This window comes from Budorcas taxicolor, chromosome 10 (assembly GCF_023091745.1).
Source record: "Budorcas taxicolor isolate Tak-1 chromosome 10, Takin1.1, whole genome shotgun sequence".
NCBI lineage: Eukaryota > Metazoa > Chordata > Mammalia > Artiodactyla > Bovidae > Budorcas > Budorcas taxicolor.
In genome coordinates this window covers 41,961,559-41,988,953 of record NC_068919.1, presented here as the reverse complement: position 1 = coordinate 41,988,953, position 27,395 = coordinate 41,961,559, and the positions used below count along the sequence as shown (strand labels likewise).

At 38.2% G+C, this 27,395-nt stretch overlaps 1 protein-coding gene across 1 annotated transcript; it reads left to right on the top strand.

Annotated features, from left to right (window-relative positions):
- The first annotated feature begins 256 nt into the window (after nt 1-256).
- Nucleotides 257-27,395, top strand: SAV1 (salvador family WW domain containing protein 1). Its single transcript, XM_052647065.1, has 5 exons — nt 257-448; nt 2,724-3,167; nt 15,202-15,472; nt 18,864-19,007; nt 27,194-27,395. The coding sequence occupies exons 1-5, from the start codon at nt 355-357 to the stop codon at nt 27,393-27,395; spliced, it is 1,155 nt and encodes a 384-aa protein (XP_052503025.1). The 5' UTR covers nt 257-354.

Genomic DNA, 27,395 nt, shown 5'->3' with positions numbered 1-27,395 from the left:
AGGCGGCGACTGCGGCGGCAGCAGTAGCGGTTACTAGGTGGTCAGCAGCGGACCATGGCCCTGGCCGGGCGTTCCTGGCTCTTCTCTCGGAGTCCTCGGGCAACGACGCGGAGCCGGCAGACTTCCGGGAAGGAACTGACAAGCGATTGAGCGGTGACCGGCGCGCTTAGCGCCCCGAACATGCGGCAGTCCTTGTGGGCAACCCCGGGCTGCGGAGAGGCGGCGGCGGCGGCGGCGGCGGCTCGGGAGGGAAGGAGGCGGCGACGCCGGCGGAGGTGGCGGCGGGGACACCCGGCGCCCGGCGCGGAGCCTTAGGGCGGCTGCTTGGCGTGGCCTGGGGCCTCGTGGTCAAGGATGCTGTCCCGGAAGAAAACCAAAAACGAAGTGTCCAAGCCGGCCGAGGTGCAGGGGAAGTACGTGAAGAAGGAGACGTCGCCTCTGCTGCGGAGTGAGTGTCGGGCGGGGTGCGCCCACACCTGGCCTGGGCGGCCGCGGGCCGCGGGGGACCCGGGCTGGGTGTCCGACGCCGCTCCCCGCGGCTTCTCTTTCCTTTTGGCCTCTGTGATTTTTTTTTTTTTTTTTTATGCCTGGAGTGATGTTCGTTGTTTGAAAGCTGATAAAGAGTAAAAAACTTAAGTTAGTCCACCTCTGTTCCCACCCCCCGCCCCGCGTCCCGCCCCTCAGAATCCACAGACTTCCCTTCTTGAAACTATGTTGTTGGTTTTGATTGCTGGAAGAAAGATATTCTTTAGGAAACAAATTGCTCATCCGCTGGTTCTGTAGGAATTAAAGGGATTACACTGGGGCACGTTTTCCTCTTGTGACGTCGAGATTTGCATTGTGTTTGCAAACACTGTGGGTGTCACTTGCCCTGCTCGTAGTTGTGCGAACGCTTGAGTAGAATTCTTAGTCCAGCTGTTGGATGATGACGTCCGGAGGTGAAAGCTGACCGTCGCTATTATAGCTGCTGCCCAAAAAGCCTCCTCAGTTGTAGATCTCAGGGTTGAAGAGCCAAAATTATATGTGTTTGGCTGTGTTCATGAGAATTTCTTCAAATAAAACCTCCTAGAAATCCGCCAAAGACTCAAAATAATTTCCATCATACTTTTGGGAAAATTACGAAAAAAGTTGTGTGTGTGGTTATAAACATTTTTTAATAGAGTGCATTTCGCTGGCACTTTATTTATCTTCAATTTAAGTATTTGACTCTAATTTTCCTCCTGAATCTTTTACGTTTTTAATTCTTGCTTATGTGTTCAGAACATTTGTGAGGTAAGGAGCAAGTTTTTTGGTGTTCATACTAAATGCTGGGTCCTTTGTGTAAGTTTCCTTCTTGGAAGCTGGTGACTTTGTGACTTAAGCATTACCTCATATTGTAATTGGGAAAGCTTTTCATAGAGGTTCCTGGTAATATTTGCCCAAGATCACACAAAAAGGGGTGGAGAGCATGTTTTCCCATTATAACCACATCATCAACCTTCCAGATTTATCCTTGTATTTGCAGTGCTTTCTTACAGAACAGATCAGATGGGTACATCAGTAACCTGAAACTTGATTTTTAAAAACTTTTTTTAATAGTTTATTTTTCATTTACATATTCTCTTAGGATTTTGGCCAAGTTTAGGTTAGCTTGCAGTTAGCTTCAGATAACAGTGTTATTCAACATTCCTTAAAATCATGAAATATGTTTGCCACACCTTTTAGCAAATAACTTTTGATATATAGTATTTTGTTTTAGTTTCATCAAATGTTGAACCTTGTTTATTCGGTTATTAATTTTTGTGTGTTTGGCTTCTGTTGCATATTAATATGCGTGCCCTCTGATACTGTCTACTTAGTGAACTAATAAAATGGTCTCCAGATCCAGTTTTCTTCTTGTTTTAAAGGTGTTTGCTTTCTAACCAGGAATGCTTAAGGTATTTATCTAAGTTTTATATTCAGAAGTACTGTATCCTTAAAGCCATTGCCCTGTTTTCTTCTGTTTTGAATTGTAATTGTTCTTAATTGTTTTGAATTGTAATGGTTTTAGACTTGGCGGTTTTTGTTTGTTTGTTTGTTTTTGAACTGATACAAACATTTGTTGTGTCTCTTTGAAATGAGATTTAAAAAAATTTTTTAATTTTCATAGCTTAATTTTTAGTTTTTCCATCTTTTGAGTATTGTACTATTGCTACATAATTCCAAGAGTAGGAATGCCAGGTTAATAATTTTTTAATTTTTTTTTTAAAGGAATTCACCTTTACATGTTTGAGAATAGCATTATGATCTGTTTCATTTTTTAAATTGTATTTTATTTAAAGAAGAGTTTGGGGAATTTTGGAAATGAAGTACAATCTGCAAAACAAACTAATGTTAAATTATGCTGGTAACTGTATTCATTTGTTAGATTGTTTACTATTTTTATACATTTATTCATGAGTATTTCATTAATACGTATTTTGTAGTTAAACTTACTGATGTTTCATTATATTATGTTTGGTAGTATGCAGAATATGTTTGAATCTGGTAGAGCATACTTATAACACATTCATACAAATTGTAAATTTATTTGAGTGGGAATATGGCAATCAGCCTCAATTTAAAATACCCAGATACTTTGCTAAAGTTTCTGATTATGTTTTCTTAAGTCCATTGAAATTTTTCATTTTGGGGTAAGATGTAAATAAACAACTTTGGAAAAGCATATTACTTACTAGTCATTTTATTCTTTTGTTTTATTATAGATCTTATGCCTTCTTTTATCCGGCACGGTCCAACAATTCCAAGACGAACTGATATCTGTCTTCCAGATTCAAGCACTAATGCCTTTTCAGCTTCTGGAGATGGAATAGTTTCAAGAAACCATAGTTTCCTTAGAACTCCAATTCAAAGAACACCTCATGAAATGATGAGAAGAGAAAGCAACAGATTATCTGCACCTTCTTACCTTGCGAGGAGTCTAGCAGATGTCCCTAGGGAATATGGCTCTTCTCAGTCATTTTTAACAGAAGTTAACTTTGCTCCCGAAAATGGAGACTCTGGTTCCCGATATTATTATTCAGATAATTATTTTGATGGTCAGAGGAGGCGCCCACTTGGAGATCGTGGACATGAAGACTATAGGTATTATGAATACAACCATGATCTCTTCCAAAGAATGCCACAGAATCAGGGGAGGCATGCTTCAGGTAACTTAAAATATAAATATGACATTAGTTTGTATATTTAGATTTATTAACACTTCATTCAGGTGATGTTATTTTCTGGATTTTCTTGGAAAGCCAACAGATACTCCTAGAGAACTACTACTCTATTTTGCTAGTCTTGCTAAGCCAGCTTGCAAATAATTACTCACCTGCACTGAGGGAAAGAATTTTATGTCCCCTAACTCATCTATTTAACTTACTTTATAAAAGCTGGGTACATATCTGAAGGCTATCTAGGCAGTATTAACTTTGAAAACTTAGAGATTTTAATGTCTGTAGTTGGATTGACTCTAGGTTTAGATTTGGTAGAATGGGATGGTTAGGATTTCAGAGAAACTGGACTTAAACCTGGGAAAGCAAAGGCAAATAGGGAGAATTGGGCATGGTAGGTGATACCATGGGCAACTGCATCATAGCTTAGCTAGAACTTGCTCTGTTTTGTTTTTAACAGACTTGTTTTTGTAGTTAAATAATTATTTCCCAGGTTTAAAAAGGCTGATTGTCAAATGGTTGATTGTGTGTTGTGTCCTTTTGTTCTTTTTGCAATGGGGAAAAATATTTTCCATATAATTTTTTAAACTCTGCTTTCTGTATTTGCTGACTTTGGGACATAGTACAAGGAGCAGAAGAGAGAGGTAAAATGCACAGTTCAACTTTATTCCTAAAGTACTAGGTTACACTTGGTAAAGTGAAGCAAGCTGAAAAATCAAACTTTTTCATCTGATTTTTTTTTCCTAGTAAGTTGTAGGCTTTACAGTTTGACGGGATAAAAATAAAAAATATCTGATACATTTACACTTCATTTGGCATTAATGTTTATATGTCTAGTATTTTCCCTTTTGGTATCTGTGTTCTGATACCTTAATTGGGAGAGCAAAACCCATATATGCCAAATGATCACAGATGAGTTAGTTGTTGCACTTTGTGTAAGGGGAGTCAGAAGAGAGATCAGCATAGGCTAGAATGCATAGAGAATCGTTCGTGGAAGAGGTGGGATCTGAACTGTTTTCTTTGAGCTTGGACTTCAGATTGACAGGAGACATAGAAAGGACATTGTAGGTGAAAAATAGTGAAAACAGCAGATATGTAAATCCAGGGAACTGCGTAGTTCTGTCTAGTTTGAAGAAATAAGTTGGAATAAGTTTGAATAAGGTGGAAAAGAGGTTAGTGATGCAATAGCAGGCTATACAATTTAAACTCAGGTCAAGCAGAAGCCTTTGCAGATTTCAGAAGGACGAGATTTTAATTTTATGAAAGCAGTGTTTAAATATTAGGTTACTAGTTGTACTTGGAATAGACTGCTAGAGGAAAGAGGACCTCAGGTACCAGTGGTGTTATAGACGAAGTGCAAACTTATGATGCATTTGAAGGAAAAACGAGATTTAATTACAAGTTTAGGAGAAAATAAATCACGTAAGTTTTGAAAATTGAAGAATAGTCTGGAAAAGGTGGCAAGAGCAGCTTATTTTTGTGAAAGCTGACATTCAAGTCTCATTGGGATACTGAAGAGGACAGGTTTTCTAGACATAGAAATACTGCAATGAAAATAGGTGAGTACCTTTCTTGTTTTTAAGGTGCTTCTAGGTTAAAGGATTGACAGTTGCATACTTCAGTGTTTATTTTGGCTATTTCTAATATCCGCATTCAGAAAACTAAGTCATGGCATCCAGTCCCATCACTTCATGGCAAATAGATGGGGAAACAATGGAAACAGTGAGTGGAGTGACTTTTATTTTTTTGGGCTCCAAAATCATTGCAGATGGTGACTGTAGGAATGAAATTAAAAGACGCTTGCTCCTTGGAAGGAAAGCTATGACCAATCTAGACAGCATATTAAAAAGCAGAGACATTACTTTGCCAACAAAGGTCCGTCTAGTCAAAGCTATGGTTTTTCCACTAGTCATGTTTGGATATGAGAGTTGGACTGTAAAGAAAGCTGAGTGCCGAAGAATTGATGCTTTTGAACTGTGGTGTTGGAGAAGACTCTTGAGCATCCCTTGGACTGCAAAGAGATCCAACCAGTCCATCCTAAAGGAGATCAGTCCTGGGTGTTCATTGGAAGGACTGATGTTGAACCTTAAACTCCAATACTTTGGCCACCTGATGCAAAGAACTGACTCATTTGAAAAGACCCTGGTGTTGGGCAAGATTGAAGGCAGGAGGAGAAGGGGACGACAGAGGATGAGATGGTTGGCATCACTGACTCGATGGACATGAGTTTGAGTAAGCTCCAGGAGTTGTTGATGGACAGGGAGGCCTGGCGTGCTGCAGTCCATGGGATTGCAAAGAGTTAGACACGACTGAGTGACTGAACTGAACTGGATATCGTGTAATTTTTAACCTTAGAAATAGTTTGTTATCCAGTAGGGAGTTTTAAAAATAAAGTTCATTTTTATAAATTTTTTTAAAGTAATACCTGCTTGTTATAAGAAATTTGCAAAATGCAGAAAAGTAAAGGTAAAGCACTCATGATACCTGAGGTTCTTTATATTTATTTTGTTCATCTTTTTGCATGACATTCTTTTTGTTTTTTAAACAGTGTTGTGATTGTACCCAATACAGTTTCGTATACCTGCTTTTTTACTTGAATGAGTTTCTTAATGTTAAGCACTATTTATGTGGCATTTCAGTGCCCTGTAATTTTCCATTTGGTGCATGTCTTATAGTTAATATTTTAATTATTTGCACTGGATGTCAGTTGCACCATGATAACTCTTAAGTTGTGGCATGTGAGATCTAGGTCCCTGATCAAGGATTGAACCCTGATCCTCTGCCTTGGGAGTCTTGGCCACTAGACCATCAGGGAAGTCCCAGTATTTTGAATGTTAGTGAGGACCTGACCTAGTCTGGGATCATTTGGAAAGGGGAGAAGTGGGACAAATCTGTATTGAATGGCCTTGGCCACTGATGGTTATTGATGGATGAAGGGAAAAAGAAGAGAGTCAGATAGGATTAGCAAAGCACCTGGCTGTATAGGAGGTGCTGTAAAAATAGATGGTTGAATAAGTGAATGGATCTACAAATTTCAAGTCTGTACTGAAAATAGCTTATAGCAATCAATTTGTCATTAGTAAAGATTGTTGTTCACATTTACCTTTCCCGTATCTATTTACCTTTCCTGTATATATTTATGTTGCACACATCACTGATAGCTCATGACACTTGTATGCCTAAAGTGTGAAGAAATTAATGATACCAAGTTAAAATCTGATACCAATTTAAAATATTTTAAAATACTGAAAAGTATTGAGTAAATACTGTAAAGACTAAATTTCTACTGATCCCATCTTAGGATCCTTCTTATGCAATCTGATACGGTTCTTATAATTTTAATGATGGACTTTAAAACAACTTTTCCTAATTATATTTTAGAAATAAATAAAAGTTAATTGGATATTTTTTCAAATTAAATAATGTTATTTAAAAAAAGATTTGTATTAATTGCAGCAGTGGTACATGCTTAAGAAATTTCACTTTAACATTAATTTATACCAGGGCAATAAGATTAATATTATACCTTTCAGAGATAAAAATGGTACTATGCAGGAGTCTCTTAAGTGGCAGGGGAGGATTAATAACCAATTATTAACCAAATAGAAAAGCCTAATAGCTGTCTTTTCCAGAGGGAAAAAGTCTGAATATGAGACAGTAGCTGGAAATTTCTTGAATTCATCTTGAAAAGACTTGAAACTTACTGTATTTTCATATGCTGCAGAGAGTTCAAGAAATTTGAATGAATGGAAAGGAGAAAGTAAGTTTGTGGGAGAGTAAGGATGTGTTCTAGACAGGTTTATTTTCACAGGTGTTAAATTTTGGTTGCTGTTACTAATGTAATAAGTGTAAAAAAGGTATGGAAGAGGAGTTTTGTGACGTGACCATCTGAGCCACCATGGAAGGCCTGAGAGTAGTAATTCCTGCCCATTAGTTATTAAACTTTAAGGAAACACCTTGTCTCAAGGGTTCATTTCATCTTATTGTAGTTAGCAGAAGTACAGAGAAACAAGTTTGTATAATATCTTAAAGGGTTTTAGGGCCAGGATGTTCTACATTTAGCTGTGAAATTTGACCTTTAACATTTTGGCCTACATACCAGTCAGGCAGTTACTGTATGTGCCAAAGAAAGAAATTCTGCTGTTAACAGGAAGTCTTTAGTTGGAATACTAAAGGCAAATTGAATTCCTTTGTTTTGTGCCTAAATAATTTAGTTCTATGCAGTTTTAAGTATCAAACTTTTAAATATTATTTTTAAAGACAGCTAAAGAAATCAAGTTATAAACATCCAATTAAAAAGGTCCAGGCTTTACCAAACAAAAATTGGAATTGTGTTTACTCCAGGAAATGCATAATTATTATTTAACCCTAATCTTCTTTTGAGGATGTGGTAATAATCCTTAGGGGCACAGTTTTAGTTATTTGGAGAGGAGGAAAAAGGCAGTTGGCTTTGTTTAATTCGTATAATTTCTTATCAACATCTTGATTATAACATGGAATGTAATGTTTAGTATTATCTTGGAGCTCGTAACCTTCATTAGGATTCCAGATTCCATTTTTTGTAACCACTTTAGCATTGCTGCTGCTACTAAGTCGCTTCAGTTGTGTCCGACTCTGTGTGACCCCATAGACGGCAGCCTGCCAGGCTCCCCCTTCCCTGGGATTCTCCAGGCAAGAACACTGGAGTGGGCTGCCATTTCCTTCTCCAATGCATGAAAGTGAAAAGTGAAAGTGAAGTCGCTCAGTCTGTCCGATTCTTCTGCAGCCTACCAGGCTCCTCCATCTATGGGATTTTACAGGCAAGAGTACTGGAATGGGGTGCCATTGCCTTCTCCGACTTTAGCATTAGGAAGCTAGAATTTTTGAGCTTGTCTCTAAGGGCAGATCTTTTAGATATCTGCCCAGTTGTGTGACATTAAGTTCTTTGGAGGGATATCTAGTGAAAGCTTTGTGGAAAGACAAAGTAATAATTTATCTGTGTCTTTGGGAAATTATGTATTTAGCTTATTCATGTTTTAGTTTATATAAATGGAAGGTGCTTGTGCAATTAATTCCTATGAATAAAAATTAAAGATTATGAATTCACTTTTTTCTCAGACTAATTGAAATTATGGAGAACTTTTTTTTTTTTCTTATAGCTCAGAAACAAGTTCAGAATTACAGATTACATTTTCTTTTACTAGCGACAGTCATATTTTTCTTTGAAGAATTACAGTTGATCTTTTGTGGTATGGTTATGTGGTAGGTAACAGATTTGTCATTTGACCTAATACCATCTGTATGGCCTTTGGTAACGTAACTTACTTGAACCTTCGTTTCCTTGTCTGTAAATTGATAATCATACCTCTGCCTCAGAGAGCTGATTGAGTTTGAAATAGTACATATGGAAAAGGCGAGGGACAGAGTAGACATTCATAATCGGTAGTTCATGTTTTTGGTAAGAATGTTACATGCTCTTCTATGCTTTTTCCAGATTTGGCATATTTGGTTATCGAAGTTTCAGCCTTCTCGCTGAATTTAAGAGTGGAGGTCTGGTATGTTAGAGCTTGAAATAGCTTTTTTTAAAAATGTCTGGTAGACTTATTACTAAGATCCAGGGGATCTTCAGAAAGATCCCCTGGAGAAGGAAATGGCAACCCACTCTAGTATTCTTGCCTGAAAAATCCCATGAACACAGGAGACTGGTGGGCTACAATTCAAGGGTTACAAAGTCTGGACGTGACTGAGTGACTAAGCAGACTTATTACGGATTTCCAGGTGGCTCAGTGGTTAAGAATCTGCCTGCCAGTGCATGAGATGCAGGAGACATGGGTTCAATCCCTGGGTCAGATCCCCTGGAGTAGAAAATGGCAACCCACTCTGGTATTCTTGCCTGAAAAATCCCATGGACAGAGGAGCCTGGCAGGCTACAGTCCATGGGGTCACAAAGACTTGGATGCAACTGAGCACAGGCACAGAGCTACAGATATTACTGATAACGTTTTATGTTGTAGATAGGTGCTGTCCAGTCCTTTTGTACTGTACATTCATCTCCCAGTAGGTTTTATAGAATTATGCAAACAGTAGTTTGAAAAAACTTTAGTGCATATGGCGGCTTCAGAAAGTAGTAGTGGGGGTTTGTCGTGAAACTAAAACTGTTTATAGATAGCTCCTAAAAGGTTAGGAATGATGGTTTCACATGGTATTGGTAAAGCTGATGAGCCTATTTGGGACTTTATGGACTTCGTGGCTCCCTTATCAACCTGTCAAGGTTTAGTTCCTGGACACAAGAAGTTTTATAGGGAGGTCTTTGTGTTTCTTCTAAATATGAATTTCAAGTTTATCATAGTTTAAAATCTGTTTTTTGGTACCTACTGTTGTTTACATGTAACAGTGCATGTGTTTCTAGATTTAGGCAAATTCAGTATATAGAAATTAGGATTGACTGAATTAAAAAAACTGTCAGACTTTAACACTTTCTAAGCCTGTATGGTTTTTAATTACTATAATAGCTTTTTGTTTTTAATGCATCATTTAGAAATCTATTTATATAGTTCTCTCTCTATATATATATAATATGTTATATATACATATTATATAGTTCCATGGGGACCTCTTTTGGGTCATAATATTATGATTCTTATCAATAACTCAATTTGAATACATTGAATTAACTTTGTTGTTGTTGTTAAGTCACTAAGTTGTGTCCCACTCTTTTATGACCCCATGAACTGCAGCATACTAGGCTTCCCTGTCCTTCATTATCTCTTGGAGTTTGCTCAAACTCATGTCCATTATGTTGATGATGCCATCCAACCGTCTCATCCTCCTATCACCCCTTTTTCCTCCTGCCCTCAGTCTTTCCCAGCATCAGGGTCTTTTCCAATGAGTCTATAATTCTTTCTAAAAATTGCCATCCTTGGTTGTGACTAGTACTACAGCATCTTTAGTGATGGAAATTTGTGAAAGTGTAAAGCTATTGCATGCTTAAACAGCATGATTGTAGATATTTCCTATGTGCATGCATGTCTTTAATACTTTGGCTTATTTGTTTTCTGTTTAAATATTTTCTCTTTAAGTACTGAACTTGCTTAAGCTACACTTACTAAATGTCCAATTGGAAATGGCAGAAGCCAAAGTCAGCTTCACCAGAAGGCTTGTTAGCTTTGTTTTGTCTTATAGTCACCATATGTTTTAGAAATACATGACTTTCTTCCCAAAGGGTACTCAGCAAGAGTGATTTTGTTTTCTTTCTTGCATTTTCCTTTCTGCCAGAGTACTTCATAGGCGATGTTATGTATTCTGTTGCATCAGATCCAGAGACACATAATGACTGATTTCTCTTTTTGTGATGTTAGAATTGATCATGGGATCAGATGCCATCCCAATTCATCCATCATGATATTCTCTGTCAGCTTTTCATCTAGTGATTTGGAAGCCAGTATTGATTATTGGCTAGATCCATATTTCATTAGCTGTTGCAAGTAGTGATATTCTAATGTTGTCATTTCTTTATTAGTTGGAATTCTGTAAAGAAGACTTTTATAGTGAAGAACTTTTCTTAATTATTTGGTTTCCTTTGTTAGTATTTTGGGTATTCATATAAGACAGGATATATGCTGGACCTTTCCCTTTACTTACTGTTTTTCAGAATAATTGCCTAACTGCCTCCAGAGGTAACCAATAAGTTTTTCTTTTTAGTGTCTTCACGAATCAAGAATTTTTAAGAAATAAAATGACACATTTTACTTGAGTTTCACGAGTTTTCTCATTAGTGCTCATTTTCTGTCACAGGACCCAGTGCAGAGTACCCATCACATTTAGTTGTCATGTCTCCTTAATGTTCTTTGGTCTAGAACAACTTCCTAGTCTTTTCTTGTCCTTCAGGACCTTGACAAGTTTTGAGAAATACTTGTCAGATGTTTTTGTAGACTCTCGATTTGCATTTTGTCTGATGTTTTTCTCATGATTAGACTGGGTGTATTGGTTTATGAAAAGAATACCAGAGGTGAAGTGTCTTCATCATATCGTATAAAGGAGATACATGATCTCTTTATGACATTATTGGTGATGTTAACCTTAAGCACTTGGTTAAGAGTTGCCAGGTTTCTTACTCTAACGAACACTACATGTTTTTTCTTCCAGTTTTTGTCTTCATCATTCTTTCCCTAAGCACACCTATTATCTCTGTTTTTTTTAACATCTGTTTTTTGGGGGCTCTTGTTTTTCTTCTTTTTGCTCTTCTTTCAGGGAGGTGATTGCTTCATTCATTTTTCAATTTATGGCAGTGGCAGAATATATAATTTCATTTTTTTCTCTGCTTTGGCTCAACATTTTTTTGAATGTTCTTTTTAATCAGTTTTGCGCTTTTTTGCCTCTTCAGTTTTTCATACAGAAATTGATGTTATGCTGTCCTTATTATATGTTATTGAACAATTTGGGTTTTTCTCTGCCAATTATTTGAAATTGGCTGCTGTAGTTGCTAGAGAGGTTAAAAAAAAAAGGGATTGAGTAGGGAAAAGGAAAAGTTACCAGGCTAGTGTGTTGGGCTAAGTAGTTTTTCACAGTACTCTGTTCTTATTTCCACTTCTTTCTTTACTGTTCTTCTACCCCATCTGCTTTTGGCAGTCTTGGTATATATATATTAGATCTAGGGATTTGACCTCTCTTTTTTTTTTTTTGAAATACAGTTGATTTACAATATTGTGTTGATTTCAGGAGTATAGCATAGTAATTTGTTTTTTGCAGTTGTGTTCCATTATAGGTTATTACAAGATCCTGGGTATGACTCCCTGTTGTTATTGTTGTTGTTTAGCCACTAAGTCATGTCTGACTCTTTTGTGACCCTTAGACTGTAGCCCTTCAGGCTTCTCTGTCCATGGGATTTCCCAGGCAAGAATTCCTGGAGTGAATGGCCATTTCCTTCTCTAGGGGATCTTCCCAATCCAGGAACTGAACCCATGTCTCCTGCATTGGCAGGCGGATTCTTTACCACTGAGCCATAATTTGCTGTGCTATATATAGTAAATCCTTCTTGCTCGTCTATTTTATGTATAATAATTTGTGTCTGTTAATCCCATACTCCTAATTTTTCCCTCCTCTCCCTTTTTGGTAAGCATAAGTTTGTTTTCTATGTTTGTGGGTCTGTTTCGGTTTTTGTGTGTAGATTCATTTGTATTATTTTTTAGATTCCACAAATAAATGACATCATATAGTATTTCTCTTTCTCTTTCTGACTGACTTCGCTAAGCATAGTATTCTCTAGGTCCATCCATATGTTGCTGTAATTGGAAATATTTCATTCTTTTTTGGGTTAAATAACATTCCATTGTGTGTGTTTTATACATGTATACACGCCTTATGCATGTACACATATATATGTATATACACACACACCATATCTTTTTAAGCCAGTTGTCTTTTGATGGACACTTGGGTTGCTTCCATGTTAAGTATTATAAATAGTGTAGCTATGAACATTGTGGTGCTTGTATCTTTTCCAGTTAGATTTTCCTCTTTTCCAGGTATATGCCCAGGAATGGGATTACTGGATCATATGGCAACTATATTTTTATTTTTTTAAGGAACTTCCATACTGTTTTCCTTAGTGGCTGCGTCAGTTTACAGTCCCAGCAGTATAAGAGAGTTAGTTCCCTTTTCTCCACATACTTTCCAGCACTTACTGTTTATGGACTTCAAAATGATGATTCTGGCCAGTGTGAATTGATACCTCATTGTACTTTTGATTTGCATTTCTCTAATAATGCCGAAGAATTGATGCTTTTGAACTGTGGTGTTGGAGAAGACTCTTGAGAGTCCCTTGGACTGCAAGGAGATCCAACCAGTCCATTCTGAAGGAGATCAGCCCTGGGATTTCTTTGGAAGGAATGATGCTAAAGCTGAAACTCCAGTACTTTGGCCACCTCATGCGAAGAGTTGACTCATTGGAAAAGACTCTGATGCTGGGAGGGATTGGGGGCAGGAGGAGAAGGGAACGACAGGATGAGATGGCTGGATGGCATCACTGACTCGATGGATGTGGATCTGAGTGAACTCTTGGAGTTGGTGATGGACAGGCCTGACATGCTGTGATTCATGGGGTTGCAAAGGGTCGGACACGACTGAGCGACTGAACTGAACAATTAGCGATACTGAGCATCTTTTCATGTGCCTGTTGGCCATCTGAATGTCTTTTTGGAGAAATGTCTATTTAGGTCTTCTGTCCATTTTTTGGTTGGGTGGGTTGTTTTAATACTGAGTTGTATCCGTTGTTCATATGTTTTGGATATTAACCCCTTGTTGATTGCAGCATTTGCAAATATTTTCTGTGGGGTTATTTTCATTGTGTTCATGATTTCCTTTGCTGTGCAAAAAGCTTTCAAGTTTGATCAGGTCCCATTTATTTTTGCTTTTATTTATTTTTTTTGGCTTTAGGAGACTGAGCTAAGAAAATACTGCTACAACTTGTGTTGAAGAATGTATTGCCTGTTTTATCTCCTGGGAGTTTTATAGTGTTACATCTGAAACTGATGGTGGGTGAGGCTGGTCCTGAGGCTAGTACCAGCCCACTGGTGGCTGGAGCCAGGTTCTGATGCCGCTGCTGGGGATTCCAGGACTAGTGCTTGTATACTGGTGTGTGGGCCTGAGTCCTAGACCCTCTGGCGGACAGAGATGTGTCGTGGCGAGACTCGGCACAAGAGGCCTGCTGGGGAGTGGGGCTGTGCCCCAGCTGGGCTACTTGCTTGATTTGGCCTGAGGTGTCCCAGTACTGGTGCCCATAGACAACACAGCCAGGTCCTTTTGCTAGTAAGTTAAAAGGAAGATTCCAAAATGACACTTGCCAGCACCAGTGGCCTTGAGATAGAACAAACTCCTGAAACATCTGCCACAAGTGTCTGTGTCCCCAGTTTCCTCCTGCCTCTCTGGGAGGCTCTCCAAAATTAGCTGGTGGGTCTGACCCATGCTCCTTTCAAATTATTGTTTCTGTCCTGGGTCCCAGAGGGTGTGAGATTTTGTGTGCACGATTTAAGAGTAGAGTCTTTATTTCTTACAGCCCACTGGTTCACCTGAAAGAGAGCACTGCTGGCCTACAAAGCCAGAAGTTCTGGGGACTTGTCTTCCTGGTGAGGAAGCCCAGTGTGGGATTCAGATCTCTTGCCCCTTGGGGAGAATCTCTGCAGTTACAGTTATTCTCCTGTTTGTGGGTTGTTCACCTGGGGGTAAGGATTTGACTATTTTGCATTTCCACCTTTCCTTCCCATCTTGTTGTGGTTCCTTCTTTATATTTTTAGTTGTAGAATATCTTTTCTGCTGGATTCTGGTTGTTCTCATCAGTAGTTGCTCTGTAAATATTAGTTGTATTTTTGGTGTGCCCATGGGAGATGAGTTCAGCGTCTCCCTGCTCCACCATGTTGACCACATCCATTTCATTTCTTTCATCAGTGTTTTGTAGTTGTCAGCGTACAGAGCAATTTTTTGTTAGATTGATAAGTAAATATTTAAAGTTTTGGAGCTATTATAAGTGGTATAATTTGTTTGCCGTTATTAATATAAAAATATTTAATTGATTTTGTATGTTTACCTTATACTTGGTAAAATTCCTTAATAGTTTTATGGTACATCCAGATTATTATTTTTTTAGCCATACTATTTTTAAGAAATTACAAACTAGGAATAGTTTCACAAGTTCAATTTTGCTGTTTTAGATGAAATGTCAAATCTTAACTCTTGAATGAGATGAATTTTTCTTTTCCTCACTTGCCTTCAGCAGTATACATGCTTAATTAGCTTTATTAGTAATTAAATGTTTGTATGGTCTGGTGATGGAAGCATCAACCAAAAGAGCCTAATTTCATAGATTCTAGCTTTTTTTCTCCTTTTGTAATTAAATAACAGTAACATTGACTAGTTTTAAGAAAAATTTTATTTGTAATGGTAAAAATCATGGTTTTTAATGGGAGAGTATAATTTGGATAGTTTGGAGTTTTTCATATGGTGTATCTTTTAGCTATAATCATTGTTCTGTCTCTTCTCTTTTTCCTCTCAGGTATTGGGAGAGTTGCTGCTACATCATTAGGAAATTTAGCTAACCATGGTTCTGAAGATTTACCCCTTCCTCCTGGCTGGTCTGTGGACTGGACAATGAGAGGGAGGAAATATTACATAGATCACAACACAAATACAACTCATTGGAGCCATCCTCTTGAGCGAGAAGGACTTCCTCCAGGATGGGAACGAGTTGAGTCATCAGAATTTGGAACCTATTATGTAGATCACACAAATAAAAAGGCTCAATATAGGCATCCTTGTGCTCCAAGGTAGAGTATTGACTATTTTAACCCTTTTGTTTGGAGATTGTCTAATGTTAGATTTTGAACTTACATTTTCATCAAAGAGAAAGGTGTCCTGATGTTTGATTTAAAACTTTATCTTTCACAGCTTCTGGATTTATGTTTAGTAATGAATGACTTTAATAATTAAAAAACTTTTTAAATAAACCTCAAAAACAGGATCAATATTCTTATGATTAGGTTCTGTTTTAATATGCCAGAATGTTTTTATTAAAGATACCCAGAGATTGAAATAAATAAAATACTCATCTTTTTACATTTAAATTTCTTTAAAAGTACAGACCTACCTTTGAATGTATAGAATATACTTTTGAATTATAATGATGTCTTGTTGTTTATTCAGTTTACAGATATTTTATGTTCTGTTTCTTAACTGTTGCCAGGTAAGAAAGCAAAAATTGAAACTATACAGAACATCTCAGATCTGTTTGATAAATATAGCCAGTGATCTTTTGGGTTATTCTGACTGATGCTGGCCTATCAGTAGATGTCACTGATAGCCAGACTTCTAGCCTTTGAATTCTGTAGCCAGTTGTCAGATATGGCTGTTGAGCACTTGAAATATGATTAATGCAAGTTGAAATGCATTATACATGTAAATTACAGACTGGATTTCAAAGTACATAAAATGTTTAGTAATGACATTGTTAATGTTTGCAGTTAACGACATTGAGCTCTTAAGAACTGAGCCGTAAAATTAAAAATGGGTAGAATATCATCAGCATGTTGATAGCTGTTGCTTAGTATCATTTAGCATAGCACAGATGTTTGGTTAGAGCATACTTCTGCATTTTTTAGAACCATTATAATTATTTTGAAAATAACATTTTAATATTATCACCCAGAAAACTAAGCTTTCTCATTATTGTGTTGTTTTAATCATTTTACATGTTTGGATTTATTAATTCAACTTTGAAAAGCAGGTTTTTTCCAGTGATTCCATTTAGTGGCACTCACTCAGTGTTTATTGAACAAGTGAAGTTGTTGTCCCTTCAGAAGAGCCAGATTCACCACTCTGCATTCGCTGGGCTCTGGCCCCGCTGCCTGCTCTCCCCACCTTCTCAGGCAGGCTGCTGCTACTCCCCTTGGCTTCCATTTTCAGGTCTGTGACATGGGGATGATTTGTCAGTTGTCCCTCCCACCTGATCACAATTCTTACCCAAGGGCAGGGATGAGTCCCACTTATTTACTGCTGTGTCTCCAGCACCAAACACAGGTAGATGTTTGTTGAATGAAAAAGTGATAGAAAATGATAGAAATGCTCCCCCTTCCCTGCCAAAAACAAAAAGACAGCAAAATGTGGTTACAGTTTGATGTCACCGAATGGCAGACTTTCTGGTCCATAGAAAAGTTTGAGTGTATAGTGAGCTTAGTTTTCTGTTTGTCATCATTAATCTTATATTGTAGAATTTAATAGTTTACAAAGCAGTTTTACAGTTTGCCTTTCTCAGCAGCTCTGTAGACTTTAAAAAAGAGAGTAAACATCTTTAATCTCAGATAGGTAGTATTAGTAGCTATTTGATTGTCTGTATTATGCTAATCCTTATACATAACTCTTTATTATACTAGGCCATTTAATCCTTAGAACAGTCATCTGTGGTATGAATTTATTCCAGTTTTACAAATCAGGAGGCTAAAGTTTAGAGAAGAGAAGCAGTATTTGTCTACATTCATACAACTTGTAACTTCAAAGCCTCAGTTCTTTCCCACTTATGTTCTTTCCTGTCCAACTGTGCTATCAAGGAATATTTCACTTTGCACCCATTTATGAAAGAGTTGAAGATAAAATTCAGTACCATTTGCACATTGATCTTTAAATTGTTGCTGCTAAGTCGCTTCAGTCATGTCCAACTCTGTGCGACCCCATAGACGGCAGTCCACCAGGCTCCCCCGTCCCTGGGATTCTCCAGGCAAGAACACTGGAGTGGGTTGCCATTACTACAGTGTAATCCAATACTTACACTTGAGTCCTAGTTTAGTACTGGAATGACCTTTTCTGATATACACATAAACGTTTATGTTTGGAGGTAGGCTCTTCCAGTTTTGTCTCCAAGTCTGGAATAGGCCTGTTTGCTCTCTCAGAATTCAGTCTTTCACCTTCAAGTGGTTCCTTAAACCTTCAAGCTTTCCTTAGCATTTTCCCATGAACAGCTCTCACCCCACCTTGCTGTTCTCCCTCCTTCCCCCAGCAAACATAGGCTGTTAGAAATAATTGAAAATGTGGCCTTTTTTATTTTAAAGTCTCTGATTTAAAACAGGCTCTAATCAGCTCTAACTCTCTATGCTCTTGTAAGATTGTAAAAGTGGAAAGGAAGTGGTATAGTTAGGTGGATAGTTCAAGCACAGTACTCATTACTATTTTAACATCTATTCCATATCCCCTTTCAACTTAAAGGAGAAAGAAAATATCCATTCTTGCTTTGAGAAAAATTATCACCTTTTCCAATATAAATTTATAGCTAATTGCTTAGTTATTACTAAAATTTATGAATCTAGTTTTAAGCCTCTTTATAAAGGTTATAACTTAGCTCTGAATTTTTTTATAGCCTCCTTTGAAGTTGCCCGTGAAAAGAATAACTATCAGCCAGAAGAAACCTCTTAAAAATATGTAAAGATTAGCTTCAGTTCAGTTTAGTCACTCAGTTGTGTCCGACTGTTTGAGACCCCGTGAACTGCAGCATGCCAGGCCTCCCTGTCCATCACCAACTCCCGGAGTTCACACAAACTCCTGTCCATCGAGTTGGTGATGCCGTCCAGCCATCTCATCCTCTGTCGTCCCCTTCTCCTCCTGCCCCCAATCCCTCCCAGCATCAGAGTCTTTTCCAATGAATCAACTCTTCGCATGAGGTGGCCAAAATATTGGAGTTTCAGCTTTAGCATCAGTCCTTCCAAAGAACACCCAGGACCAATCTCCTTTAGAATGGACTGGTTGGATCTCCTTGCAGTCCAAGGGACTCTGAAGAGTCTTCTCCAACACCACAGTTCAAAAGCATCAATTCTGCGGTGCTCAGCCTTCTTCACAGTCCAACTTTCACATCCATACATGACCACAGGAAAAACCATAGCCTTGACTAGATGGACCTTTGTTGACAGAGTAATGTCTCTGCTTTTGAATATGCTATCTAGGTTGGTCATAACTTTCCTTCCAAGAAGTAAGCATCTTTTAATTTCTCTATATATCACTAATGACCTATGAGTTTCCAAGAGAAGGTGAATTTTACTTCCCCTATGTATAGTTTAAAAAAAAAAGGTGGTAGAAGTTTGGGCAAGAGGCACTTTGAAAAACAAAAGGTATTCTTAATACTTCTTGTTTTATTTAGGGCCATTATCCTAATGAACATTGATTCTGTTTTCTTAGTGTACCTCGGTATGATCAACCTCCTCCTGTTACATACCAGCCACAGCAAACCGAAAGAAATCAGTCCCTTCTGGTACCTGCAAATCCTTATCATACTGCAGAAATTCCTGACTGGCTTCAGGTTTATGCTCGAGCCCCTGTGAAGTAAGTGAATTTACAGCACAGATTTTTGTTGTGGGGTGAGTAGAAGGCTGAAGGGAGTCTCTGGGCTGCTTAAACCATACAGCACTGTGTTTTTTTCTCAGTGATATTGGGCTTTTATTTAAAAAAGAGATATCACAGCTTATAAAGTTTAAAAGTCATTGATGACAAATAGAAGTTTTACAAACATTTATTGCATCTTCACTTTCTGTTAATGTGCAGACCTAGGCTGTTACATAGAGATGCAGTGAAAAGCTTCCATTCTCATATGGGTTGGATAACTTGCAAATAAGTGATACAATGCCTTGTGATAAAAGGAAGGACCTGGGTAAGTCCTAGGTACATAGGTGAAACCAAGCAGGACACAAGGGTGGTGAGGAAATATTGTGTGTGGTGACTCAGGTTCTGGGATGCGATGATACGTGTTCACTGATACCTTAGCTTTGTTACTCTGGGCAGGGTGCTTAACTTGGTTTTGTCCTCTGTTAATTGGAGATAGTAATAGTATCCACTCTTAAGGTTATTAAGTATTCAGTGAAATAATGCATCTAAAATATGTGTTACAGTGTCTTGCACATTAAAAGAACTGTTAGTAAATGATGACTGTTACTTTTGCACTAAAGGTATAGGATAGTGGTTAAGATCAGTCAGGAAGGAAACTATCTGGAAGGAAAGTGTGATTTCTGTCTCCACTACCTAATAACTGAGTGGCCTTGGGCAAGTTATTGAACTTAGTTCTAAGTGTTTTTGATCTACTGAAACATAGGGGATAGTAATTTTATCTACCTTATGCAAAATGGTACAGCAGCTGACTTGAGTAAGCCTTAGTAGTAGTTTATCATTATTATGAGTGAGCAAGGAAAGCTGGCCCCAGAAGGAAAATATATGGGGCTAGTTTTTAAAGATGGCTATGAGTTTGCTAGGTTCATTGAGGATATTTGTTGGATAGTAGGCAATGTTCAGGGCTTCCCAGGTGGTGCAGTGGTAAAGAATCTGCCTGCTGATGCAGGAGATGCAAGATATGTGGGTTCAATCCCTGGGTCAGAAAGATCCCCTGGAGGAGGGCATAGCAACTCATTCCAGTATTCTTGCGGGAAAATTCCATGGACAGAGAAGCCTAATGGGCTATGGTCCATGGAGTCCCAAAGACTCGGACGTGACTGAAGTGACTGAGCACACGAGGCGCTGTTCAATATCAGTTCAGTTCAGTCGCTCAGTCGTGTCTGATTCTTTGCGACCCCATGAATCGCAGCACACCAGGCCTGCCTGTCCATCACCAGCTCCTGGAGTTCACTCAGACTCACATCCATCGAGTCAGTGATGCCATCCAGCCATCTCATCCTCTGTCGTCCCCTTTTCCTCCTGCCCCCAATCCCTCCCAGCATCAGAGTCTTTTCCAATGAGTCAACTCTTCACATGAGGTGGCCAAAGTACTGGAGTTTCAGCTTCAGCATCCGTCCTTCCAAAGAAATCCCAGGACTGTTCTCCTTCAGAATGGACTGGTTGGATCTCCTTGCAGTCCAAGGGACTCTCAAGAGTCTTCTCCAACACCACAGTTCAAAAGCATCAATTCTTCGGCGCTCAGGTTTCTTCACAGTGCAACTCTCACATCCATACATGACCACTGGAAAAACCATAGCCTTGACTAGACGGACTTTTGTTGGCAAAGTAATGTCTCTGCTTTTCAATGTGCTGTCTAGGTTGATCATAGCTTTCCTTCCAAGGAGTAAGCGTCTTTTAATTTCATGGCTGCAGTCACCATCTGCAGTGATTTTGGAGCCCAGAAAAATAAAGTCAGCCACTGTTTCCACTGTTTCTCCATCTATTTGCCATGAAGTGATGGGACTGGATGCCATGATCTTAGTTTTCTGAATGTTGAGTTTTAAGCCAACTTTTCCACTCTCCTCTTTCACTTTGATCAAGAGGCTCTTTAGTTTTTCTTTGCTTTCTGCTATAAGGGTAGTGTCATCTGCATATCTGAGGTTATTGATATTTTTCCCAGCAACCTTAATTCCAGCTTGTGCTTCCTCCAGCCCAGCATTTCTCATGATGTACTCTGCATATAACATAAGCAAGGTGACAATATACTGCCTTGATGTACTCCTTTTCCTATTTGGAACCAGTCTGTTGTTTCATGTCCAGTTCTAACTGTGGCTTCCTGACCTGCATACAGATTTCTCAGGAGGCAGGTTAGGTGGTCTGGTATTCCCATCTCTCTCAGAATTTTCCACAGTTTATTGTGATCCACACAGTCAAAGGCTTTGGCATAGTCAATAAAGCAGAAATAGATGTTTTTCTCGAACTCTCTTGCTTTTTCCATGATCCAGCGGATGTTAGCAATTTGATCTCTGGTTCCTCTGCCTTTTCTAAAACCAGCTTGAACTCTGGAAGTTCACGGTTCACGTATTGCTGAAGCCTGGCTTGGAGAATTTTGAGCATTACTTTACTAGTGTGTGAGATGAGTGCAATTGTGTGGTAGTTTGAGCATTCTTTAGCATTGCCTTTCTTTGGGATTGGAATGAAAACTGACCTTTTCCAGTCCTGTGGCCACTGCTGAGTTTTCCAAATTTGCTGGCATAGTGAGTGCAGCACTTTACAGCATCATCTTTCAGGATTTGAAATAGTTCAACTGGAATTCCATCACTTGCACTAGCTTTGGTCATAGTGATGCTTCCTAAAGGCCCACTTGACTTTACATTCCCGGATGTCTGGCTCTAGGTGAGTGATCACACCATGGTGATTATCTGGGTCATGAAGATCTTTTTTGTACAGTTCTTTTGTGTATTCTTGCCACCTGTTCGTATCTTCTGCTTCTGTTAGGTCCCTATTATTTCTGTCCTTTATTGAGCCCATCTTTGCATGAAATGTTCCCTTGGTATCTCTTAATTTTCTTGAAGAGATCTCTAGTCTTCCCCATTCTATTGTTTTAATCTATTTCTTTGCATTGATCGTTGAGGAAGGCTTTCTTATCTCTCCTTGCTATCCTTTGGAACTCTGCATTCAAATGGGTAAATCTTTCCTATTCCCCTTTGCTTTTTGCCTCCCTTCTTTTCACAGCTATTTGTAAGGCCTCTTCAGACAACCGTTTTGCTTTTTTGCATTTCTTTTTCTTGGGGATGGTCTTGATTCCTGTCTCCTATACAGTGTCACGAACCTCCGTCTATATAGTTCATCAGGCACTCTATCAGATCTAGTCCCTTAAATCTAGTTCTCACTTCCACTGTATAGTCATAAGGGATTTGATTTAGGTCATACCTGAATGGTCTAGTGGTTTTCTCCACTTTATTCAATTTCAGTATGAATTTGGCAATAAGGAGTTTATGATCTGAGCCACAGTCAGCTCCTGGTCTTGTTTTTGCTGACTGTATAGAGCTTCTCCGTCTTTGGCTGCAAAGAAATAATCAGTCTGATTTCACTGTCAACCATCTGGTGATGTCCATGTGTGTCTTCTCTTGTGTTGTTGGGAGAGGGTGTTTGCTATGACCAGTGCATTCTCTTGGCAGAACTCCATTAGCCTTTGCCCTGCTTCATTCTGTACTCCAAAGCCAAATTTGCCTGTTACTCCAGGAGTTTCTTGACTTCTACTTTTGCATTCCAGTCCTCTATAATGAAAAGGACATCTTTTTTGGATATTAGTTCTAGAAGGTCTTGTAGATCTTCATAGAACTGTTCAACTTTAGCTTCTTCAAGTGTTACTGGTTGGGGTGGTCATTTACTATGAATTATTTATTTTTGGCCAACATAAACATTCCCTTACATCCATTTCAGCCTTCTCAGTTTGTAAATTCATGGCTGTTGATATGTGGCCTGATGCAGAGGTAAGATGATATTTCAAAGTTTTGGTCTAAAAGGATCATTTTTCCCTCCCTAAGTCAAATTTATGCCTTGTTAAGTGTAATAGGTTCTAATTATGGATATTATTCTACAAAGTATAAACAGTGTTTGTCAGAAGTCTGGTTTTCAATTGATTTGAAATTCTGTAGATGTTTATCCATAGAAGTTAAGGTTTGGTGTCTGAGCTCACCTCCAGAAGCCTCTATATCTTATAATCCATATAGTGTAGGAATGGGATGAGGAGAGATAGCAGACTTGTCTTCCCCTTTTCCCTCTCTTCTTTCAGTCTTGAAGGCACTTGATCTACTGCTGTGTATAGCCTTTGTTCATATGCTGATCCTAAGTCATATATAACTTGAACATATATTTCTGTTTCCATAAGTTTGGAAGAATATATGCCTGTTGACATTTGTTGTTTCTGGGAGTTGATAAGATTGAGCAGGGTTATTCTTTCTATATTGTTATTTCTGCTCTATAGCAATTTTTAGAAATAACTAAAAAGCTTTCCTTTTGAGGGGAAAAAGATAGTACTGAAATGGAATGCTTTGGTTCTTATGAAAAAAAAAAAAAAAAAAAGACTTCCAAAGGTTATAGTCTCTTTCAACTCTGGTTCTTTGAACTAGCTATAAAACTATAGGAAATTAACCACTTAAATTTTTTTCAAATAGATCAGAACTTTCCCAGAATGGGCCAGTGAGAAGAGTTTATTTATGAGTACTGTTTAAGCAGTAAAGGAGCAAGTACTCGTTTACTGCTTAAAACAAGAGGTCTGTGCGAGACAGCAAAAGAGACGCAGATGTACAGAACAGACTTTTTGACTCTGGGAGAGGGAGAGGGCAGGATGATTTGGGAGAATGGCATTGAAACATGTATAATATCATATAAGAAACGAATCGCCCAGTCTAGGTTCGATGCAGGATACAGGATGCTTCGGCTTGGTGCACTGGGATAACCCAGAGGGATCGTATGGGAAGGGAGGTGGGAAGGGGGTTCAGGAGTGGGAACTTATGTACACCCGTGGTGGATTCATGTTGATGTATGGCAAAACCAATACAGTATTGTAAAAAAAGAAAAAAAAAAAAGAAGAAAACAATTAAAAAAAAACAAGAGGTCTAGAAACCTTTTAGTTGATACTAAATTTTTGTCTCTGAAGAGGATTAGAAGTGGGTAATATTATCTGTCAACAAAAGGTGAGTTGTTATCTATGAATTAGATAATAGAGAATCAATTACGTATCTCATCCAAGAGGTTTTAGCCAAAAAATTAGCTTGTTTCTTCTTCTTGTTTAACAAACAATGGACATCATCTAGCTTTCTAAAGTGCTTTAATTCTGTCTCTAACAGTAACTTACCAAAGTAATGTTTGTATATACTTCTAGAACTGGCTTAGAACAGATAATATTCTATTTATTTATTGGGTTTAGTAAAGTTGGGTTTCTAAGTTTGATCATAGAAGTCTGTAATTTATCACGTAATTGTCAGCAAGCTGAACTACAGGAGAATATTAAAATATTTAATCTTTAACAGGAAAAAGAACATCAGGAACATGTTTACTTTCCATTATTCCTCACATGCCCCCACCCCTCTGCCCCCTACCGCTCCCCAGCACCCCAGTCCCCTAGTTTGTGGCACAGACTCTATTTTATTCCTGTGTCTATGATCCTGCAGTGTCACTGTAGACTCACTTCTGGGTATAGGAGGAAAGGCAGAGTGGGTGTACTGTAACATAAGACAGGCACAGGGAACTTGGGCTATATACCATACCTGGGGCCTGGAATAGCAGTACTTTTTGGGCTCCTGAAGGCAGCATCCACTGGAGTGTGAACAAGGCTTTTTGGTAGCATTACAGCAATTGCTGTTTGTGTATACAGGTTATTTATAGTACTGTTTGAATAGAATACTGATGTAGGTAAAATACAGCAAAAGAAAAGGATACTGGAATAGTTTACATCCTATTTTCCGAATGATTTACCTGTACAGAGTATAGTGGCCAAAAGTTAAACTGAAGCAGGTTATTTGGCTCATTTAGAATAGGAATTACATACATTTTTTTTTCTTTAAAAAATTAAATAGCAGGCATAGGCAGAGGGAAGTCACTATACAGAAACAGCAGGGGCAAGGATTTGAAATGGAAATTGACAGATTGCATACTTTTATCATTTATGGTTTTCCTTAGAGTGCTTTTTCCTCTTCCCAGAGTATTTTCACTAAATACTCTGATTTTCTTGCTTCTACACAAAATCCTATTCTTGATGCCAAATACTGTGACTGGGAAGTCAGAAAGTTATCTGAAGCTTTTTTCTTTATAAAAACTTGAATGTGTATACAGAATGATGATGTTTAGTTGCAAAAGTGGGTCTGACTCTTTTATGACTCCATAGACTATAGCCTTGGAGAAGGCAATGGCACCCCACTCCAGTACTCTTGCCTGGAAAATCCCATGGGCAGGGGAGCCTGGTAGGCTGCAGTCCATGGGGTCTCGAAGAGTTGGACACGACTGAGCGACTTCACTTTCACTTTTCACTTTCATGTATTGGAGAAGGAAATGGCAACCCACTCGAGTGTTCTTGCCTGGAGAATCCCAGGGACGGGGGAGCCTGGTGGGCTGCTGTCTCTGGGATCACACAGAGTCGGACACGACTGAAGTGAGTTAGCAGCAGACTATAGCCTGCCAGGCTCTTCTGTCCATTGGATTTCCTAGACAAGAGTATTTAAGTGGGTTGCCGTGAGCCACGAGGGAAGCCCAAACATGTCTTAAAAACAAGTTTGATATTTTCTAATATTACCATATTTATTCTTCTCCCTTCTTTTTCTTGCTATAAAGTATCCAGATGATAAATGAGCTTTATCATGCTTATAGTTCACCTGGCATAAATTTAAGCATCTTGAATCAGTAGGCATTGCTGAAATGCCCCTTAGCTATGAAATTCAGACTTCAGGAGATTAAGGGTTTTTGTTGTTGTTGTTAGGCATTATGAATTTGTTTCAAACAAATAAGTAAAATCTTAAGCTGCATGAATGGCAGAGGTTCTAGGAAACACCTTACAACTGTTTCTTCATGGAGACTCCATATTTTTTGTAGTATTTCTCCAGTTTGGCAAATAGCTGGCAAATAGTTTCTTCATGGAGACTCAGTATTTTTTGTAGTATGTCTCCCAATTTGGCCAACAGTTGGAGTTTCCCTCTAAAGAGACTATAAAGGTTTCTGCTAAGTTTATCTGTTAGTAAATTTGCAGTGCTCTTAAGTTAATTAAATTAATAAATTTGGGGTCCAAACTATATTTACCTTGTGATTTTGTGCTTCTGGTATTCTGGTACACATATAGGTATATGCCTTGCTCTAGTTCAAGTTCTTTTTCTGGTCTCAGTAGGTATTAATCATTCACAACTATTACTCTCATACATCTTGGTCCGTATAGTTTTCTACCTTTCTGATCTTTTAGTCACTGAACAATTTTGCAATATATATATATATACACACACACATATGTATATACATACACACCTCTTTAGGTTTCAAATAAGATGATTGGATTAGAATGCTGTCTTCAGGTCCCTTTCAATGCAAAGTGTAAATTACCACTTTAGTAGATTGTTGTATACTTCGTCTCAGTATGTGATGTACTTACCATTGAAAAGGGACTAAAAGCCTTCTGAAATGTATATAAATGTAAAGTTACATGAGTCCATTCCCATATCGTGCAGTCTTCTACAGTCTTTATTCTCATTCTGAAAAGAGCTGTTGTTTCCTTTGGGCTTGAGTTTTTCTGTTTCTTGTTGTTTGTAATAGTGTATACTCAGCCTCAGGATTACGCAGCCCACAAATGATGACTCCTTTTCATTTGTTTACCTGTTTAGTTCCTTGTTTGCTGCAGTGAACAGTATACCTCAAAAAGCTTTATCAACACTAATGACACAGATGATCTTGCCTATTTTTTTGTACTGTTCTTTGAGGGACAGTGTGGTCTAAAGTATGCCTACCTTCCTGACAGTTAACTTTGGATGAACTTAAGAACAGCATGAAATGTGTTCTTCAAAATTACAGAATGACAGTGATTTGAAATCAGTGTTCACTATTACCTAGTGTTAATATTAGAATAACTGATATATAAGATGAACAAAATAGATATTTTAAGATTGAAGTGAAGTAATATTAGCAGATTTTTCCTCTTCCTAAAAAAGTGTATTTAACTAGCAGATTATTTGGTTATTTAACCAGATACTTGGTTATTTAATTGAAGTTTATGGTTTATTAATTATAGTAAAATTGATACTTATAAAATAGACCAGTTTACTAATATAAATATATATTTATGTATATGGTTTGAACATGTGTCTGATTGTGTTTTAAAACAGATATGACCACATTCTGAAGTGGGAACTCTTTCAACTGGCTGACCTGGACACATACCAGGGAATGCTAAAGTTGCTTTTCATGAAAGAACTGGAACAGATTGTTAAAATGTATGAAGCCTACAGACAGGCTCTTCTCACAGAGTTGGAAAATCGTAAGCAGAGACAGCAGTGGTATGCCCAGCAACATGGCAAGAATTTTTAA

Bases quoted from the DNA above. Each gene is read 5' to 3' on its own strand.
- SAV1 (XM_052647065.1), top strand. From the start codon at position 355: ATGCTGTCCCGGAAGAAAACCAAAAACGAAGTGTCCAAGCCGGCCGAG. The intron at 449-2,723 runs GTGAGTGTCGGG...GTTTTATTATAG, and splicing joins GACGTCGCCTCTGCTGCGGA to ATCTTATGCCTTCTTTTATC. The intron at 3,168-15,201 runs GTAACTTAAAAT...TTTTCCTCTCAG, and splicing joins TCAGGGGAGGCATGCTTCAG to GTATTGGGAGAGTTGCTGCT.